The 22305-nt window shown below is 45.5% G+C and overlaps 1 protein-coding gene across 3 annotated transcripts in view; it reads right to left on the reverse strand.

The window, feature by feature from the left end:
• The window catches only part of AKAP10 (A-kinase anchoring protein 10), a 522318-nt gene that overhangs the window by 166440 nt on the left and 333573 nt on the right, over window positions 1-22305 (reverse strand). For all 3 annotated transcript variants that reach the window (XM_078679922.1, XM_078679919.1, XM_078679921.1), the window contains one exon: window positions 16626-16724. In XM_078679922.1, the coding sequence (XP_078536048.1) occupies window positions 16626-16724 (99 nt within the window). The remainder of the gene's footprint in view (window positions 1-16625; window positions 16725-22305) is intronic.

Raw genomic sequence — 22305 nt, forward strand, 5'->3', positions numbered from 1 at the left:
GCCATGGCTCGAGAAGCATAACCCGACCGTAGATTGGGTAACCCACCGGATCAGAATGACGTCTTCGCACTGTCGCCAACACTGTGGGGTACGAACGGAGTCCACCTCCGGATCTGCAACGGATCACACGGTAGCCACAGCGGCGGAGAAGGCTGTTACGTTGCCCGAAGCTTACCTTGCCTTCCGGGACGTTTTCGATGAGGCTCGTGCGGAGGTCCTTCCCCCGCACCGGATCTACGATTGTCAGATCGATTTGGTTCCGGGTGCCAGTATCCCCAGTGGCAGGTTGTACGCGTTAACGGAGCCGGAAAACCTCCCATCTGCGCTCCTATCTTGATAAACTCCTGGGTTTGGGGTTCATCAGACCCTCTAAGTCACCGGCGGCTTCACCCCTTTTCTTTATCCCGAAGGCCAATGGTGAGTTGAGGGGCAGTGTGGACGCAATTACCGTAAAGAATCGGTACCCTCTGCCACTCATCAATGTCTTACTGGAACAAGTGAAGAAGGCCCGGGTGTACACGAAACTGGACCTCAAAGGGGCGTACCATCTGGTACGTATGCGCGACGGCGACGAGTGGAAGACGGCGTTTAAGACCCGATTCGGCCTCTTCGAATACCTCGTCATGCCGTTCGGGCTTTGCAACGCCCCTGCGGCCTTTCAATACTTCCTGAACGAGGTATTCCGAGACATCATGGATGAGTATGTAGTGGTGTACATCGATGATATCTTCATCTATTCCAACACTGAGGAGGAACATGTACACCATGTGGCCACGGTACTCCAGAGACTCAGAGACCACCTGCTGTTCTGCAAACTCAGCAAATGCGACTTCCACGTCACATCTGTGGAGTTCCTGGGAGTGATGCTGAGCCCGGAGGGACAGGAAATGGCAGAGCGCAAGGTCAAGGCCGTGGAGGACTGGCCAACGCCACAGGGGGTGAAGGATGTGCAGTGTTTCATCGGGTTCGCCAATTTTTAATGTCGCTTCATCGATGGCTTTTCAGGGTTGGTGGCCCCGATAACTCAGTTGCTGCGGAAGTCGCAACCTTTCGTGTGGAACGCAGACGCCCAAGCCACCTTTGTGGCCCTGAAAAGGGCTTTCGTTTCTGCACCTATCCTGGCACATCCGAACCCTGACGTACCATATGTGGTGGAGGCGGATGCCTCTGAGGTCGCGGTAGGGGCCATACTGTCGCAAAGGCACCAACACTCTGGGGTGCTGCATCCCGTGGCGTTCATGTCCAGAAAACTGAACACAGCGGAACGGAACTACCACATAGCGGAGAAGGAGCTTCTGGCCATAAAGGATGCTTTTACGGAGTGGAGGCACTGGCTGATGGGGGCCAGGCATGATGTGACGGTGTACACGGACCACCGCAATCTGCAGTTCATGACGGCGGCAAAACACCTGTCGCCTAGGCAGATGCGGTGGATGCTGTTCTTTACAGGTTTTCACTTCCACATCACCTATAGACCTGGCTCGGAAAACAGAAAGGCGGACGCACTGTCCCGTCAATCATCTGCTCTGGCTCCGCCACCTGCTCCCGTGCACTCCATCATACCACCGGGCGCGGTGATCGGGGCTCTTCAACCAGACGGATTCCTAAAGGGCATCCAGAGGGGGATTCAGACCTTTGCCTGGAAGCGGTGGCTATCGTGCCACAAGGAATGGCGGGTGATGGACGGTATGCCTGTGCACGGTAGCCGCTTGCTGGTGCCCACTCCCCGATTACGGAAACAGGCATTTGCTTGGTGCCACACATCACCATGCGCGGGCCATCTGGGCTTTGAGAAAACCGTGTCCAGTCTGGGAAAGCATTTCTGGTGGCCGACGTTGCGTTCGGATGTCCGCCGATGGGGGAATGAATGTTCCATCTGTGCAGCAGCGAAAACGGACCAAAAAAGCCCACAGGGCCTGCTGCAACCTCTCCCGACACCCCGCAGGCCTTGGGAGAGCATTTCCGTGGACTTCATCGTGGGATTGCCGAAGGATCAGGGCAGTACGGCGATCATGGTGGTCGTAGATTATCTCATAAAGATGGGGCACTTCGTGGCTTGTAAGCAGGTACCCACGGCGGGCCAACTGGCCTTGCTCCTTCCGAAGAACGTGGTACGGTTGCATGGGCTGCCCACCGTTATCGTGTCAGATAGGGGCTCGCAGTTCACGGCCCAGTTCTGGAAGAAGTGGTGTTCGGCGTTGCACGTCACTTCAGCTTTGTCGACCAGCTATCACCCACAGACGGATGGGCAGACGGAAAGGCTGAACCAGTCGCTAAAGCAGTATGTATGTATGTATGTATGTTTGGATTTATATAGCGCTTATAACCCAGGGGTCTCTAAGCGCTTTGCCTTGGGAACCCGTCCTGGCTTTTCCCTGTGAGATAGCCCCTACAGGGCATCCCCAAGGTGAAAGCCAGGCATCCCGCCGCGGGGGGCCGTTGTGGAGATTAAGCAAGCTTAATGCCCAGAGTTGCAGAGTGTGAACCCATGATTAGGTCAGGCACCGAAGCGAGAATTATCGGGTCCGTGGACATTTGAGCTCGAGACCCTGCCGCGTCGGGAATTGAACCCTGGTCCCGGGTCTGACCTCTGCTTCAGGGTCTGCCTGCTCTAACCAGTGAGCCACACTTCTCCACTCCACTCCAGTCCAGTATCTGCGTTGTTTCGTGGACCAGGGAATGGAGGAGTGGGTGGATCACCTATGGTTAGCAGAGGTGGCCTACAACAACGCCACTCATAGCTCCACCAAGTCATCTCCGTTTTACACCAACTATGGTCATCACCCCAGGTTTCTGCCATTCGTTCACCCCGTTAAAGTCCTTCGGGTGCCAGAAGCCGCTAGGAGGGTGGCGCGCATCAAGGAAACTCTGGTTCGATCTCGCGCCTGCCTGGAGACGGCCAAGGCGGCGTACAAAGCCACGGCGGACAAGAAACGAAGACCTGGACCTCTGTATGCGGTGGGGGATTACGTTTGGGTATCCACCAGGAATCTGCGGTTCCGGAAACGCAGCATGTTTCAGCCTCGATTCATTGGTCCTTATCGCATATCCAAGTGCATCAGCCCTGTGAACGTCCGCCTGTGTTTGCCTAGCCACCTGAGGGTCCATCCGGTGTTCCACGTGTCCCTCCTGAAACCTTCCTCTCTGGGCGGGCGGGTGCCGTCGGTGCCGGTGTCGGTGGACGCAGATGTGGAGTATGAGGTAGCCGGTATCCTGGACTCCAAATGGAGGGGCGGTAAGCTCTGGTATCTAGTGGCGTGGAAGGGATACGGCCCAGAGGAACAGTCGTGGGAGCCCGCGTCCGTCGTTCATGCCCCGCGGTTGGTTGCTGCGTTCCACAAAAAGCACCCTGCCTGCGCAGGCCCTGGTCAGAGGGGCTGATAAGGGGGGGATGTACTGTCAGAATCCCCGGGACGCGGTGGGACACCGAGGGTTACAACTGTCGGCTCAGACGCCGATCGCAGCGTTAGGAACGAACAAGGGACCACAAGATCCAGCAGGCCTAGCGCGATCAGCGCGCACACGGAAATGCGTACATAAGTCGCATTAGTCGCCGGGATCAGTGTCGGATATTTTGGATTCTTGCCGGCCGGCCGGCCGTTTGTTCGTGTCTTGCTGTTCTGCGGATTCCGGGGACACCGAACGGCGTTTCGGATCCCGAAACGGTCCGCATTGCTGGTGTCAGGGACATGTCGTAGGAAGCGAGCGGCTGCTCGTTCAACTTTAGCACTTTGGAGTCCGGGTGGAGCGTTTGTTTCTACGCTCCCTGGACGGACTGGAACAGAGACGCCCACCAAAGGAGGTGTTTTCCGCGTCTCTGTTTTGGGGCTTGTTTATCACATCTGACCCCTCGGTAGAGCGCCCGGCTGGGTGTTCCTGAGTCGAGTGTCAGAAAACAGCGCATGGACGCTGCAATTTGTCCTTACCCCATCAGTCGTCCTCGAACGGCATTGTCGGCCGTTATTTAGCACGGTGTCCTCTGTTGGCTGAATACCGGGACCGCTATTCATGCAGAGGACGGTTGGTTCCTGGCCCTCCTGAGAACAGGGCTAACGACTGATGGGTATCGTATAATTTCCAGTTCCTTAGCGAGACTGTGCATCGCATTTTCTATTGTTTCTTTTTCCTATGTGAACTTGTGTTCATTAAACAAGAACATAGCAACATACGTATTCCTTGTTGGGTTTCTTATTACTGTCTCGATCCCGAGAAACAGGGAGATTACAGACGGGCACAGAAGGGCTTACCTTTGGCGCATCCACTGTGCGTACGTGTTGCAGCTGTCATTGGGTAGGTTCTGGGAGGGAGGAGGAGTCCAGGGTGCCATGATGTCAATTCCTGTGCTGATGGGTAATGGGAAATCTAAGTCCTCTTGTTTCGCTTTTTCGATGAGGTCATAATTGGGGTAACTTATCAAAATAGAATTGCATGAGCTCATGAATTGCTAAAGAGCCAGCGGATCTTGATGATGAAAGACAAAACATCCAATGTTCTACATAATTCCAAGCAGGCATGAAACGCTAGAAAATTGAACATTTTTCCTGATAACAAAGGTAGTCAAGGAGTACGAAGGTCAATTTCGGAAGATCATTTTATTTACCTTTAGGTTTAATTTCAATAGAACAAATTGGTCTTAAAGCAGCATTGGTACCTGATAAAGGAAATGAGAGACAATCCCTCCATAATTTTTTCTCTGCAGTCTTGGTTTGGCTCACAACTTGTCAGAATGCTGACAAACGGTTTGAGTCAATCTCAGGGTGTGGGAACATATTGAAGGGGACCATTTCAGATGACTGGATGGAATACTGATAGTTTATTTGATGCACCCACTGTGATGGTTTAGTTGACGATGACTCAGTGATCGTGTAGCACATGTATGATCACAGGGGAAGAGAGGTTGGTCTTGGTTTGGGTTGCATAGTGTTTCATTGCTTAAGAGAGACCTTTACTGTTCTGGATTTCTCTTTTGGTGGTATGACAGTAGGTGGCATTGGCGGAAGAGAAAAGGTTCCTACTGGTGTAGCGGAGAGTTTTCAAGTTAAAGAGGTAACCTGGAGCTAGGTTTCGCACTATTTCCTCAAGTCTGTGTATTTCTTACTTGTTTCCTGTGTGTTCTTTGGTGTAGTGGGGTATGAAGAGGGAGATTTTAAGTTTAAAAGACAGCAATTTCAGATGGGTTTGAATATCAGTATGGGTCTCGAAGATGATGTCGACTGTGTTTAAGAGACAACCAACATTAGCCGTGGGGCTGACTGAAGGATATCAAAGTGAGCATATTGATCTCGCTCAAGGATTTCAATAGGATGGTCTTTGAAAGAGTAGCACTCTTGGCTGGGTGGCCAAAAGTGGCCGAAGTTGCTAGGGAGTGCAGCCTGGAGAGAGGAAGTGAGCTGGCATTCATTCCTTTTCATGGCATTGAAGACGGTTAAATACGGTTTTAAGAATGGGCAGGGTCAATGGCAAGTTGCTTGGTGGTCATACTGTCCAGCAAGTTGACAATTGTCTCTTTTAATTGGCCTTGGTGGAAGCATGCTAGAGTGGCAGAGGTCTCACAGGAATGTTGGAGGATAAGTGTAAAATTCAGTTTTGTCTATAGTGTTTTCCTGTACGAGGGGAGGGAGCAAATTAGGTGGAAAAGTATCCTCCTTGAGGCTAAAAGGGGAAGTGGCAGGCGAAGATCTTATGCAGGCTGTTTGTTTCCTGGACCATGCAATACCGGGAAGTCTTGGGGGTGATGGCGAGGCCTCTAACAGTTTTGTGAGTTGATTAAGTACTCTATGCTATAGCCAGTCCGTGGAGGTGGATGTGAACCATGTTTCCTTAATGAACTTTGTAACCAGAAGTATGCAGATGATATCTGCTGATTGGTATACTGCACTGTGATGAGCATACCTTGAGCGGGTGGGCTGTGAGTAGGGGTGATTTGGATGACAATAAGGTTATTTTGTGTTTGGGTGAAATGGTGGGGGTGGAGCGTGAAGCTGTGCTGTTAGGGTGCATGCTTGATTATGTATTGGGTTTGTGCGGGTATGATGGCCAAAGTCAACATAGTCCATCGTTTGCTGTGGGCACCCAGACAAAGACACATTGTTAATGTGGAAGAGAAACGCAAAGGTTCCCATTGGCAGAAAACCTTCTTGTCATCAGGTGGATGGCAGCACTAGTTCTCACAGTAGTTCTAATGCCACACTGGTATGTTCCTGCCTACCTTGCACTTTTGTTTATTTTTTTAAGCAGCTTGAAATTCTGCTTACTGGTCATTGCTGGGAATCTGATGATGGATCCCAATAATGTTTCAAGGGAAGACTTTGTAATTTTCATGCTTCCTTTTTCTAAAGTTCCCAGTGACAGCAAACCCTCCTTGCTAATGAAGGGTGTTAGACATTGGGTTGGTGGTTGACTGGGGTTTGAGCCCTGGCCAGGTACCAACCACAATCCTAGTCAGGTTAAGAAGCAGGTAAACATAAATTTACCTGTGCTCACCCTCTGGTAGATTGGCACAGAGCAGGCAGGCTTAACTTAGAGGTAATGTGCAAAGTATTTATGCAAAACTTCAAACAGTAAAACAGTGAAAACACCACAAAAAAGATTCCACAACAGGTTAGAAGAATAGAGCTTAATTTAATAAATAAAACAACCCAAAACAACAAAAATCCAATAAGCATAACTTGAGATATTGAACTTCAACGGTTTTAGGTGAAAATCGCACCAAGAAGCAAAAAGCAATATTTGGGAAATCTGGTTGCACCAGCCCGGGACAAAGTCAAAAGTCAAGGCTTGCTATGCGAAGTCCGGTGCTGAGAATACGAGGCACAGCAGGGGTAATCGGTCTGTTCCAATGAGCGGTGAAGCTGGGAAGCGGAGATCTGGCATCATCGTCAATGCTGCAGTCGACAAGAGATGTGAGGAGTTTGGGCCGGGTAAAGCAGGGTAAAGGTCTGTGCAGAAGTTGTTCTGAATGCAATGCATCGGTCCCAGATGTAGGAGGCTGCAGCGATGTGAGTCTTTTGCAATGAGTCCAATTCACGTAACATCGACGATGGGTCGGTTCTGCATTAAGATGCACCATGAAGCCACGGAGATTCGTTGGTTCAGCTCGGTGATGCGTCGCTGATTCTGCTGGAGATACACCTTAGGTCCACTACCAAGAGTCCAGGACTGGTACTACTTGGCAGGGCACACTCACAGATGACAGAGTCTAGGTGCAAAAGAGGGTTGGCTGGAAGTCTTTTATGTCCTTCAGACTTCAGATCAGGAGGCCAGCCAGCAAGCCATTGGAGGCAAGAGGGCAGCAGGTCAGCACAGCAAGGCAGGAGCACAGCAAGGCAGGAGTTCAGCAACACAGCAGTCCAGCAGGGTGGCCGCCCTTTCAGTAGCACAGCAGTCCTTCTCTCAGGCAGAGTCTTCAAAGGTCCAGAAGTATACTGAAGTAGGGTGTATGATGTCCAGTACTTATAACCAGTGGTGCCTTTGAATTAAGAGAGACTTCAAAGACATGCTTTTAAAGTGCGCAGAGTTCCTCCATTCCTGCCTTGGTTCCAGACTCACTACAGGGGGTATGCAGAACTTTGCTCACAGACAGGACACAGCCTATTCAGGTGCAAGTGAGATAGGTCCAGCTCCTCCCTCCCATCCTGCCAGGATGGCCCATCAAGTCACACCTAAGCTCCCTTTGTGTGTGGCTGTCTAGCGGGAATACACAAAGCCCAGCTGTCACCAGTCCTAGACATGTGATCAGAGACAGGTTGCAGGCACCAAATGGCTAAAGTAATAAAAAGTAAATTTTCTAAAAGTAGCACTTTCAGAATTGCTAATTAAAATTCGATTACATAAGTTTGGATTTTTAAAATTGTGATTCTAGAGACACCAGACCTGAAGGGTTTATTTCTTCCAAATAAGGAATTACACTTGTAAATTGTAATAGGGTAATCCCAATCTTATCCTATGGAAGAGATAGTAGGCCTTGCTGTAGTGAAAGACGACAGAGTATTTCGCTACCAGGACATGTAAAAATTAAAAGTACATGTGTTAAAAGTCCATTGCACCCTGCCTTCTGAGTTTTTCAGGGCATATCTTAGGGGTGACATATGTATAAAAGGTGAAGGTTTGGGCCTAGCAAAAGGTTTCGTTTGTCAGGTCGAAATGACAGTTTAAAGTGCACACAGGCTCTGCAATGGCAGGCCTGAGCCATAGTTAGAGGTCTACTTAAGCGAGTGACACAATAAGTGCTGTAGGCCCACTACTAGCATTTAATTTACTGGCCCAGGACACGTGTAGTAGCACTTTACTTTGCATCACAGTATTCATGAGCAGGAAGGTTTCCCATATGTTAGATTATGCTAGGAATTGGATTTGATACTATCACACCATCTTTGAAGACTTCGTTGAAACTGCATTGCTTGGGCTTGGGAAGAAATTCTGAAAATAGCTATGTCGTTTTTTTCTGATCTCTCCAACAGGATTTAACCCACCACAGTTCGTTCCAACAGTTACGGCACCAGGGTTATTAGAGAAATAGAAGTAGCCCAAAGGCTGTAAGGAATCACTTTTTTAGGTATCTTTATCTGTGAGATTCTAGTTGCAACATTTAGTTTCCTGGCTCTGCCATTTCTTCAAATGGGGTGATGCTGGAGAGAGAATGCAGTCAACTGTATTTGGTTATGCTGCAGATATATTCAGGCTTCCATCAGGAAACATTTTTCTACCAGAAGCAGAGTGCCTAAATAAGTGCCAGTCTATCATCTGTGAGTCCTGCCCTCTCCTCTGAAGAGGACTCTTCATTTCAATGGCACTTCAAGCTGGGTAGGTTATGGTTCAATATACTTTTAGGATGTAGCCCTTATGGTCTAGGAAGGACTGCCTTGTGATCTTGAAGGGGAACTGGAGAAAATGATTTGTGCTTAATAGGATTTTGCCTTCCTGTCACAAGCAAGAAACAACAAACAAGAGGGTCCTCAACATCGAATGAACTTTTAACATCATAACTCTCAATGGAAAAGGGTGTCTTGTGAACAGGACCTTGGTAGTAAATGATGCCTCAACTTTGAACTCCTAAGACCTCAAGATCAAATGGGATAGAGAAACAGAGTTGGCCCTGACAAGTTCTACATTTGAAGTATACCTACCCATAGTTCTTTTGAGGAGTGAAGACACGGAGCCAGAGGGTAAAATACTTTTCCTTTAGGGAAAGTACCTTCATTTTTCTTGTAAGCCAAGCTTTGCCCACAAATGAAGTGCTTTCATATCCCACATCCCTAAATGGCTTTTGTGGTAAACGCCACACTCAGTCAGTGGGACTGACAAGAAAACAAACAGTTGAGAGTAGATCACTCCACTATTATAGGGCGCATTCCCTATCACTTGAGGCTATTTATTATAGAGATGGCACAGTAACTAAATGGAGAAATCTGCTCCAGTTTGGAAAAAAAATATTTACCAGTAAAGAACGCATAATGAAAAGGATACTTGTATGGAAAAGGGAGTATGATAAAGAACGTCATACTGCCCAAAGAAGGAGAGGTGCACGCCACTGAAAGGCAGAATACACCAGAAGAAAGAGGGAAAAAACGGTGACTGATCTATAAATGGCCATGCCTGGACGAGCAGAAAGCCGATTGAAATCCTCATAAACCTCTAAAGTTACTGCTTTATTTTTCCAGTTATGCTTGCAGCTGCAGGCAACTGCAGGGGGAGCAATGCGGGAGTTAGTAACTAGAGTGACAATTTATTATGCAAGTAAACCAAACTACACTGAATATCTCTTATTAACTGGAGATTTTCTATGTGACATGCCACAGGTAAGGCCTTTAGACCAACAGCTTTTGCTTTTCTTACATGAGACTTTTACAAGCGCTCAAAAGTCCACCTCTTTCATCACCAATTCCGAATGACGCAACTGTTTAGTACTTACGGACTTACGGTAAACTGGCAGGTTTATATTTGAGAGAGCAATATTTAAAAGTATGTGTGTGTGTTATTTTGGTCACAGATTTCCAGCCAGGGGCAAAGCATTTTCAAGTAGATTTTTTTTAGGTCAGGTGTGAGACACAACCTTCTGAGATATATATATTTACACCTTCTGAGATATATATATTTACACATATATACATACACACATATACATTTATTAAGAGATCCTGTCCGCCCCTTACTCTGGAGGAACTCCAGGCCCTCACCTCAGCACTCCAAAATGAATTTACACAATCCCATGCAGCGTTAGTGGATGAAGCAGTGTAAGTTTATTTGGTTAAAGAATCCACAAAATACACAGGCATAGTGCCTGCCATGACGTGTTTCACTCCTCACTGGGAGCTTGATCCCAAAATATATATATATATATATATATTCAACTCCTCCTCACTTCGGATTATTTCTGCCGCCTTCCAGAACAGCGGGTGTCTCGTCTCATAAAAGAACCTCCAAAGTCAGGTTCTTACCACACTGTTACCTCTTCAAGTAGTCGCCCACAAGATTGACGAGACTGTGTGCTGGTCAAAAGAAATTTATTTCAGTCAGCCCTCGGACGCGTTTCGCCTGACCTGCAGGCTTGTTCACCGAAGCTTCATTGCAAATTTCTCGCCATTTTAAACAACGTGTTTCACAAAACAATCATGTGATCCGAACTACTGACAGAGGCAAAAGTGAAGACAGACTCGTAGTTCTACATAGAGCTTATCCTATGCCATTGACTCATGTCTAAAATTAATGATAGGATACTGAACAGGTTACACCTCGGTGTGAAGGCACAAATAGCATGTAAGTGAATATTTAAATTCATTTTAAACATATAAATATTTTCGAATAAATTCTACGGCGGGCAATTATCATAAAATATGACAAGTAAACATACAGTGAAATATACGGCAGGTCTCAACATTGCCTTACGCCATGATTATATGCGCGCAACGCGCCTTCACACTCTTTCATTTTTACGCTTTTTTACATATAGATTCTGCCCCAGTGGGCTATACAATCTATGTACCTCGCTGTGTTCTTTTCTGAATTCTCTTAAACCCTGTTTGTAGAACTACCCAAGTGGGTGTCCAATAAACCCATACTGCCTCTAGTAGCCGACCATGATTTACACAGACATAGTGCTCAGACATACTTGTGTTACAAAACCAAGTTGATATATTAAAAAATGAGGTTATTACTGCTCTCTCTACATTATTTACAACATCTATCTTCCGGCTTTTCAGTGTCCACTATTGTATGTGACCACCCATCTCCCTTCTACAGATGTGTGCTCAGATCCTCTTCAACATTTAACCCTCCCGGGACCTTCGAATTAAGCTCCAAAATGTATCGAGACTCCAGGCGTCTCAATTTCTTTAGCCTGTCCCCGCCTCTCACATTTCGTGGTACACAATCAATCACAAAATAGCAGAGCCCTGCCTCATTTTTGTTGTGTTCTTTTTCGAAATGGCGAGCCACTGGGTAGGTTTTGTCAGCATTGCGAATTGCCCTCATATGTTGCAAGATTCTTATGTGGACTGGATGGATCGTGCTTCCCACGTACTTCAGGCCACACGGGCACTGAAGCACATAGACCGCATGATCCGTCTTGCAGTTAAAGAAACCTCTTATTTGTTTGATTCTTTTAGACAGGCCTACTGCATAGGACTGCGTATTGACTCCCAGCTTGCAGGCTTTGCACTTCGTACATTTTAAGAATCCGGGTTTCTTTTTTAGCCAGTCAGTCCCCCCTCCCTTAGGCTTTTGTTTAGGTGGAAGCATATTGGAGACAAGCATCTGTTTAAACGATCTCGCTTTTTTAAAGGTGATCTCTGGTCTCTTTTTGACTATTCCTTGTAGGATGGGGTCATTGGCTATCAGGTGCCAGTGCCTATTTAGAATTTTGCTCACCTCCTTGTGTTTTTTATTGTAAGAGGTGATCATTCTTACTTGATCGAATTCACCTTTCTTTTTATTCTTGTTGTTTGGGGGCTGATTTTTATTGAAAAGAATATCTTCTCTGCTGCGTTTTTTTGCTTTCCTAATGCAGCTATCGATGTTTTCTTGAGTGTATCCTCTGGTTTTAAAACGGGACCTCAGAGTGTTTAGTTCATTGTCTAGGTGTTCTCGGTCGCTGCAGTTGCGAATGGCCCTCAGACTTTCCCCATATGGAATGCTCCTCACTAGGTTATTAGGATGGAAGCTTGCCGCATGTAACAGCGTGTTACCTGCTGTAGGTTTTCTGTAAAGATTGGAATGTAATCTTCCTTCCTTGCTGAAAATCGTGAGATCTAGGAAGTTGAGGGAGGTGAAACTGATTTCACTTGTAAACTTCAAATTAAGATTGTTACTCTGAAGTCTATCGATGAAGTTCTGTGCACTGTCTTCTGTCCCCTTCCAAATTATGAATAAATCGTCAATATATCTACTCCAATGGAGGATATTATTGTCCCATTCATGTTGGAAATCTGCTCGGACCACCTGCTCCTCCCACCAGCCCATATGCAAATTAGCATAGCTGGGGGCGAAGCAGGTGCCCATAGCAGTCCCACAAGTCTGTCTGTATAGAATATCATCAAACAGAAAATAGTTACTATTGAGACAGACTGTCACCATTGTTAAAAGCATTTGAGTGTGGGACCAGAGGTTTATAGGACGATTTTTCAAAAAGTGCTTGATGGCTCGAAGGCCATCCTCATGCCGGATGCTGGTGTAAAGCGCTGTAACGTCAATGGTCACCAGCAGCAGATCATCTTCCCATGGTAAATCATAGATTTTCCGTAGGAAGTCACTAGAGTCCTGAATAAAGGAAGGGAGTTCCCTAACTAAGGGGCATAAGAATGAGTCAATAAATTTGGATGTGTTTTCCAAAGCGCCCCCAATCGCTGAGATAATCGGGCGTCCTGGTGGGTTGACAACACTCTTATGCACCTTGGGAATAAGGTAAAACACTGGTGTAGTTGGATTGACAATTTTCAGAAATTTTAGTTCTTCCAGGGAAATGAGGCTTTGCTGATACCAACCATGCAGTTGAGTGTTATAGAGCTCAAACTGATGGTTCATAGCTGGTTCTTTGACTCTCATATAGTTGGTGCGATTATTCAACTGTTTATATGCCTCATTTACATACAGTTCTCTGTCCCAAAGGACTACATTTCCCCCTTTGTCAGCGTTTCTTACAATACAGTTATGATTTGACTTTAGTTTAGTAATTAACGCTGAATACTCTTTTTCCTGCTCAGTGAAATTTTTATGTCGTACACCTGTACATTTTTCCAGATTTTTTAGATCATTCACCACTAGTTCATGAAAAATATCAACTGTGTCTCTTAGATTCAATGGAGTAAACTTGGAGCTCGGTCTAAAGTCAGTGGGTACAGTTCTATTGATATTCACATCTTGTTCTTCCGCAATCAGCCTTGCTTGACTGCTTGTCGCTTCTTGGTTATCCTCAGTTTGATGGCTTACACCCTGTGAGGGTTCGTCTGTTTCCGTATTGTCGGATGAGTCTATGGTTCGAAGGTTCAACAAGAGGTCCATATCGGCGACTGATAGGTTGTCACTGACGTCTTGCTCTTCATTGGGAAACAGAGGTTTAGGTTTACTGCGTAGTTTATTCAGAGCGAAGAATTTCTTAAGTTTTAACTTCCTAACAAACTTGTATGTGTCAATGCGGGTGTCCACATAGTTGAAATCAGCTGACGGACAAAACGAGAGACCAAGTTTTAAAACCTTTTCTTCTTTTGGCGTAAGAATGATGTTAGTCAAATTCATTATGGTTGTATCTCTGCCATTCATTGCCTCCACATTGTCCATTAATTTTTGGGCTTTACTGGCGCTGCGGTGTTTTTGTTTGTTCCTTTTGCGCCTCCTGCTCCTCTGCCTCTTCCCTTTGGTTTGGCGCTGTAGTTGACTCTCCGCACTGGTCTGAGATTGAATCTCCTCTCCTCTTCTAAAAAAGCAAATTCGTCTATTACAGATGGAGCTGCCTGTTTAGCATTTCTGGTTTGGCCTTCCTCCAAATACATACATATACATACATACATACATATACATACATACGTATATATATATATATATATATATATATATATATATATATATATACATATACATACATATACATACATATACATACATACATATACATACATACATATATATATACATACATACATACATATATATATATATATGCAAAAAAAGAAGGAGAGAACTCTGGGTAGGTCTCAGTTTAGGTGGAGAGCAGCGACACTCTAGATCTGCTCACCTCTCTGAAGAGCTCTAATTAGAGCGAAACACTGTGTCAGGGGTTGCTTTTACTCATTTCAGGTTGGCTTGAGTTGGTATTTTACCAATTCAAAGCTGTAATATTGTGCCTGGAGTGATAAATGGCTTTTGTTATTTTACAGCTCGGCAAGGACTGCACTGTACTAGTCCTATGCTTAAAGACTTTGCTGTTTAAATGGCAAAAGACTTTGTCATTTTCTATCTCGCCGTGGATAGCACTGTGCTAATCCTATGCTTAAAAACTTTGATAGAAAAACAGACATTTGAGGTGAGCAGATCTAGAGTGTCGCTGGTGTTGAGAGTGCTCTAACAGGAGCTGCTTTCCACCTAAACTGAGACCTACCCAGAGTTCTCTCCTCCTTTTTTGCATAATTTATGCGTCACTCTATGCCTGAAAGGGTTTTGTTTTGATATATATATATATATATATATATATATATATATATATATATGTACAGTATACTTACTTAAAGGGGCTTTAAGTAAGTATACTTCATCAATTGGTCTGTTGGTGTGTCATTCAGGTTTTGCTTCCGCAGATACAGCATACATCATGGGCTAGTGTGTCAGTCCACTTCATTCACTTTGAGTGACTGCATTTTGCTCTTTCACAAGGAGCACATTTACACACCAGCTAGTTTCCTTCTGTGCTAATGTTTTTTTTTTTAATGTATTGATTTGATGTTGCCTTTGTGCTTAGAGTCTGATGTGACAGCAGGACGCTATACCAGATGGGAGCACAGGCCAGATTCTAAGCTTTGTATGTTCCTGTCTCCTTCCAATGCTGTTTTAAATTCCTTCTGGAGTGTCCTTTGTTTACTGTTTGACTGCTGGTATTCCACAGCATAACAGATTGTTTTCATTTGAAACTGTTCTATCTTAAATTATGGAAAGTTTCAATAAGGAAACCAGCCTTTATCGTGTTTAATTAGCAGCACCGGTAACATTTTTTATTGCCTTCTTTCTTTTCTTCTTTTTGTTCGTTCCTTCTTCCTTGTTTTTGTCTTTCCTTCTTAATTTCATTCTTTCTCCATTTTTCTTTTATTCTTTCATTACTCCTTTCGTTCATTCTTCCATTCCTTCTTTACATTTCTCTTGCATTCTTTTGTTTTATCTTTTTCTTTCTTCATTCCTTCTTTCTTGCGTTCCTTGTTTCCTTTTTTGCCTTCCTCTTTTCTTTCACTTTCATTCATTCTATTCCTTATTTTCTTTCATTCTTCTGTCCCTTCTTTGTAATTTTTGCTTTCCTTTATTTTCATTCCTTTTTTACTATTTTCTTGCTTTCCTTTTTTCTTTCGTTCATTCTTTCCCTCTTTGTTGCTTTTTTCCTTCAACTTGTATTTCCTACTTTATTTCGCTTATCTTTTCTTTCCTTCCTTTCTTTCACCTTCTCTGATAGTTTAATTCTTTCCACCGTCTTTCTTACCTTCCTTCTCTATTCTCTTTCTTTCTCTCCTGCTTTCCTTCATTCTTTCCTTCTTTTTTGGTTTAATTCCCTCTTTCTTGCTTTTTGTCTTTCCATCCTTCTTTCCTTCCAGCTTCCTGCCTTTCTTTTCTTCTTTCTTGCCTTCATTGTTTCTTTCCTACTTTGTCTTCCATATTTCTTCCTTTTTTTCACAGGCAAGAAGCAGAGATCCAATGGCTCAGCAGTTGGCTTTTTTAGTTGTGTTACCCAAGTCAATTGATTATACTAACACGTGTATGACATAGCAAGTGTAAGAGTTTTCAGTCACACTTCATCTATTTGTCTGTGGTGGTCTCATTCACATTTTTCTCCAATCCACTCGAGCATACATCAAGGGGCAACGCCTCACGCCATTCAGCCATTGGCTGATTTCACTATAAGCTATGGCATCTTTAGTCAATGTTTGTTTAAGATTGATAACTTCCTGGCAGCTTGCCAAATAATAAAACTATGACAAAACAATACAATAATTGCCAAGAGGCTGGCAGGCAACGTCAGACCTATTGGCTTTGCCAATGCGTGTTATTAATAGCATTTCATTTCCGAGAAGGATTTCTCTTTTCAGAAGCTCACCTCCATCCCAATCCCCGATGAAGTGCCCAATTCAATAACTGAGGCTGCTTTTGAGAAATCTGATATACCCAGAAGAGGATTCCCCCGGTCATGCTTACTTAAGAAGGGACCTCGGATAACAATTGTCAGTAACAGGAGTAAAATCTGGGCAAAAGGCGTACATGCTAACATTTCTAAACAAGAAAAGTACAACAGAAATGTACATGCTACTCCGAATAGGACCAAAAGACAGTGATTACAATCATGCAAGAGATATACAGCTGCCTTTAAATGCATAGCTTTCCTGTTTGCAGACGGAAACAAGCCTCCTGGAAAGCTTTGTTGTATGGAAAAAAATTCTTACCCACTATGTCTATTCTCATCGTCTCAGTGATAGGTATTGGTTTAGCAGCATCCGGAGAAATATATTTGGTAAAAGTATCAACTGCATCCTTTTCTATACCTGAAAAATACAAAAAGGTAGGCGTCAGGACCAACCTTAAATTCAAGGCTGTTAAGAGGGATAGCAATGACCAAAAAAAAGCAAGGTCTTCACAATTCTTCACTTCAAATGAATTGGTTTAACTCAGAATTATGTGGCAGATTTTAGATGCACAGGCATCCAATACATGTTCCAGCAGAATACGGTTTTGGACACAGTCTTTAGCTTATTAACTTAAAATGTGTGCAACGTCAGTTTATGAGATCAACACGTCCAGACTCACAAATTCAGTAGTGAGAATTCGCAGAATTCACGAGATGTGGAAGAACCTTGACTGATAGGTCTGCCATTCATCAGGAGAGTTTCTGTAGGGTTCATATATGTGCGAAGAGAGTTGCGGACTCAATTCTGACACTTTAAAAATTTGATACTGAAATTTGCTTTGAGTTAAGGGTCCACACAAGATGGATGGTTACGGAAGTAAATCATGTGTTTTCTGGGATAGAAGAATAAAGAGTGCAAACAAAGGTAGACCACTCTGCGCAATGGTTCCATGATTACCACATATGCCAATCTTCTTCAATCATGTTCTGAGCATTTGATAAGAGACGCAAAGATCGTCCTGATTTCAGTTACAATGAAATATTTAAGTTTACAATAAAGTTATATTCCAAGAGTTATTAATGAGAGCATTGATCCTATACAAGAATGTATTGAGTTAGCCCTTAGAACGTAGTACATTCCTCACAAAAATCTAGTGCAGCAACCTCAAAATCCAACAAAGCTTCCAATTGCCAGAACATCAGAGCAAACACTGCCAGGTCATAGGAGTACAAAACCAAAAGCAAACCTTCAGAAATCATGGACAGGCAATTTATCAGGTGTGGAATGCACAAAACATGCGATGTGGTGTGACATGTAAATACTTTGTTGCAAAAATGCCTTCTGGAAAAATCTTTACAAACATTATTTAGTAAAGAATAATTATTATTCTTACAACTTTATTCAGAAAAAAACCCTTTAACCAGCTGAATAATGTAGATTGATAAGAAGTGCACTGACAGGCCTGTACAGATTTGGGAGCATATGGCTGTATCCTTCATGCGTAGTGGCGGGGAAGTACCACTGAGCATAAAAGACAGCTCAGGCGTAAGTATCTTTGAATAACAAGCATGCATGAATAATAGTTAAAACCGAGTAGGCAGCATAAGAAGGCTTTTCGAGGGGCACATGAAAGAGAGTCTGGAAAGTTAATCAGAAGAGGAGCAGTGCGTTGCCACAAGAACATAAGAACACACACATGTAAAAAAGTGAGCCAGGATGAGTGGGGGAGAGGCTGCAGGATTTAACCACATCATAAACTAAGCAAAAAGAAATAAGGGATTTTGTATAGAACACATAAAACTCCAGCAAGGTTGCATAAGGTAGATCCTACAAAATGCACCAATTGATCTAAATAAGAGATGCCGTAGCCACCGGTCATAATTTTACATGTGCGTAAGAAATTGGGCTGTTAATTATGTGTGTGTGGGGGAAGGCCGAAGGTGGGGGTTAGTACACACCTAGAGTAATACCCCGAATCCTTGTCAGTGTGAACCTTTAAAGTCACTATTTAACCAGAGTTCCTCCCACCTGTAGGTATGGCACAGAGCAGACTGACTTAACTTGGGGTGCCGCTCGCCATAGAGGTTTTACTGTGTTCCAGTTTGCTTAGCGCTACAGGAGTAGCTTGACAGCCTTCCAGCTCATTGCCATCCAGGAGGGAGGAGGAATCCACTTGCGAGGCCGCAGAGGAGGCGAGAGGCGCGGCCCCGGGACTGCGAGGTACAGCGTTTAACACTCTCAGCTGTTTCCTCTTCCCGCGTGAGCCGCGCCCCCTCCCAGTGCCACGCCCCCAAGGTGTTCTTAACCTCTCGCGGCCCCCGCTTCGCGGGAGCCGCTCGCCATAGAGGTTTTACTGTGTTCCAGTTTGCTTAGCGCTACAGGAGTAGCTTGACAGCCTTCCAGCTCATTGCCATCCAGGAGGGAGGAGGAATCCACTTGCGAGGCCGCAGAGGAGGCGAGAGGCGCGGCCCCGGGACTGCGAGGTACAGCGTTCAACACTCTCAGCTGTTTCCTCTTCCCGCGTGAGCCGCGCCCCCTCCCAGTGCCACGCCCCCAAGGTGTTCTTAACCTCTCGCGGCCCCCGCTTCGCGGGAGCCGCTCGCCATAGAGGTTTTACTGTGTTCCAGTTTGCTTAGCGCTACAGGAGTAGCTTGACAGCCTTCCAGCTCATTGCCATCCAGGAGGGAGGAGGAATCCACTTGCGAGGCCGCAGAGGAGGCGAGAGGCGCGGCCCCGGGACTGCGAGGTACAGCGTTCAACACTCTCAGCTGTTTCCTCTTCCCGCGTGAGCCGCGCCCCCTCCCAGTGCCACGCCCACTCTTGCTCCGCAGAGTCTTAAGCAAGGTTACCGACGCGCAACGCGGGTCGCGCGCGGGTCGCAGCCCGGGCGAAGCCCGGGCCAAGGGCGGGCCCGTTGTTGCCCGTTAGTGCCCGGTAGAGACCGGACCGGGCCATCCCCTTTCCACTCCAGCATCCACTCCCAGCAGTCTACAAACATGCCGCCGAAAACCAGAAGCACCACAAAGATCAAGTCCAAAAACGCCCAGGAGGTAGCACAAATAACTGGCCCCATTGATTTGTTCATCACCCGTACTCATGAGGTAATAAACCAGAGCATCTCCCTTCTCGAAAAGAGAGTGTCACTCGATCTTATGAACGCGAAGCGATCATCCCTAGGCAGCATAGCAACTGCCACGTCCCCGATTCACCTGATTTCCCAAAACTGCTCCCTACCTGTGCCTATGCCACCCTCAGAAAATATTACAGTTCCATCCACAGTAGACCTTTCAGTCACTCAGACAGAGTCTGACTTTTCACTAACCTCGGACAATCTTGAGGCAACCCCTGACCTAGCAGCCTGCCAATCCCAAACTCAGGCAGGAACCCAGTGCAACTCCATCTTGCTTTCTCAAGGAGAAAGGGAAGGAGCCATCTCAAAACAAGGCAGCACAAAACCTATCGACAGTGTAGCAGTAACGGCTCCTATCCCTACTCATGCCACAGATCACTTAAATTTCGTAGCACAATCCCTCCAACAAAACATATCACTTCTTCCTGCAGTCAATACGTCTCATCTAACAACCCTGAATGAGGCAACAGTTAACCTTTGCAGAACATGCAATGTTACCTCACAAGTCTTGACCACGGTAAAAGATTTACTATACCAGTACCTAAAACCTATTCAACTTAGCATCAGAAACTTGGAAGCCCAGATGACCATTCTTTCAGCAACACTCCTTGATACTAACACGTGCATAGAAATAAAGGGCCAGCGAAAAGCCCTCCAGTCTTTCAAAAATCATTCTCACCCTCAACCATCTAAAGCTACAAAACGACCAAATCTGACCATTCCACTCCCTAAAAATCAAACACATAGCGTCACAAATCATAATTCACAAATCGTAGAGCTCCAACCACAGCAGAGTAAAACCACTGTGGTATTAGATCGGCAAACATCTAATACAGGCCAGGTCATTCAAGACACTCCAGGACCTGCGACTAGTAAACCCAGCAAACCCCATTCAACAAAAAAGCCAGTACCCCCCTCACCAAAATCAGCGGTCCCCCAGCCCTCTCCAAAAAATAACTCCAAAAAAACATCAGCTTTTAGACGTCCAGTCCACTTGCCCCCAGAAGCCACTCCATATACGTTAGTACTCACCGGTGTACCTGAGCTAACCGATGATACGCCTGAAACTGCATGGTCTCTTAAAAACAAGGTCATGCAGTGGTTAAGTATCAATAGGCCTTTAGAACCCCATCACTCGGGTGGGATATCCACAGTCCGCAGGGTAGTATGGGTAGGCAAAACAACAAAAACGACCCGCGGAGACTGCATAATAGTAACTTGCAGAGACCCCTCCGTAGTGGATTATATTTGTGCCTGGCCCGCGCTGGATAAAAAGGGGGGAATTGACGCTCGTCACCTTTCTTTCTTTTACCCTCCTGCGCGACAACATCGTTTTACCCCACCCTGGAATTGGCACCAGACCCCTAGGGAACCCTGGCACCAGACCCCAAGAGAGCCATGGAACCAGCCGGAGTATACTTATGATCAAGGAGGCAGAAATCCCCCGAGAGATTGGCCAAGGCAATACTGGCAAGATAGGCCCTCACAATCCTATGAAGGCTGGCAGGGCTTTCCAACGCAAAATCGCTTTGGTTGTCTGGAGATGGTCGATTGACCACTCAGGGTTGAACCTAGGACCACAAATACTTTTACTACATCTCAACAAATAAATCCTATCCAGCAGCGACTCCCTCGGGAGCCAGTTCCCCGCAATTTTAGAAACATACTTCCAGTAACACCAACTGTTTCCCCTACCCTCCCAAACATTATTACCCTTGTTAATTCAGTCCCGGAAACGTCATTCGTTCCCTTATGTATTTCTAATAAGGTCACCCTCAAAACTTTCACAGTTTCAGATGGAACCAATACCGGTTCGTATCACCCGCATATTTCAGCCCCCAAATCTCCTGCCTACTTCCCACAGGCTGAACTCCACCAACCTCAAGACACTCAAACTGCAAATACATCGTTAGATCCACCCCATGTCCCTGTAGACTCCACAAATCCGAGCATCTCTATTGCATATTGGAACATCGCAGGCTTGCCATCAAAAATAAGACTAGGGCCATGGCTAGATACGGCTAGAGAACATCAGATATTGTGCCTGCAAGAAACTTGGAGCACAATCCCACTCCACCTTGCGGGATACAAAACCTTCTTTACAACAGCAGTACAGGGCATCATGGGAAGATCTAAAGGGGGGCTTACGACATATGTAGCCAATACCCTCCCCCTCAAAATGAAGTTAATAAAGGAGTCATCAACATTTCAAATTTTTCAAATCACTCAGATGTTAGCACCCAAAGACAATAACAACTATATACTCATAAACTACTACAATAATTTAGGTACTTCGGACTGCTGGTCAAACTTAGAGGAGATCGCCACATTTCTAGTTTCGTTTCAAAACGACAACTTTAAAACAACAAATTACACTATTTGGGGTGGTGACTTCAATCTCCCTCTCTGCCCAAATCACAAAAACGGAAACTGCGGTCTCCAAAACGAATTTGGGAACCCCATACCTCACTTTGCCCACTCGCTATGTGGTAACAAGCTCAACGAAATCCTATTCTCCCTAGATATGGACTACGCGAACGAACTGGTCAACCCGCAGCAGGATTTCCAGCCCACTTTCCATGGACGAGGCTACTGCACAATCATAGACTACATAATAGCCTCAAACTCACTTAATGGGCAAATAGCAAATTTTGAAATCGGGTCAAACCCAACAAGTGATCACTACCCGCTCAGTATAAAAATTAACACCAAACGGAATCGAGCCTATCCTACAAAACTGAGCTCCCTCAAACAACAAACACTCTCCATGAACAAACTGAATGGGTACACAGTAAAATGGGCCAAGATTGACCCCGATGAGGTGACACAGAGGGTCCTCGAAAAACAGGACGGTGGATATCCAAATGT

Source organism: Lissotriton helveticus, chromosome 3_1, assembly GCF_964261635.1.
Source record: "Lissotriton helveticus chromosome 3_1, aLisHel1.1, whole genome shotgun sequence".
Lineage (NCBI taxonomy): Eukaryota > Metazoa > Chordata > Amphibia > Caudata > Salamandridae > Lissotriton > Lissotriton helveticus.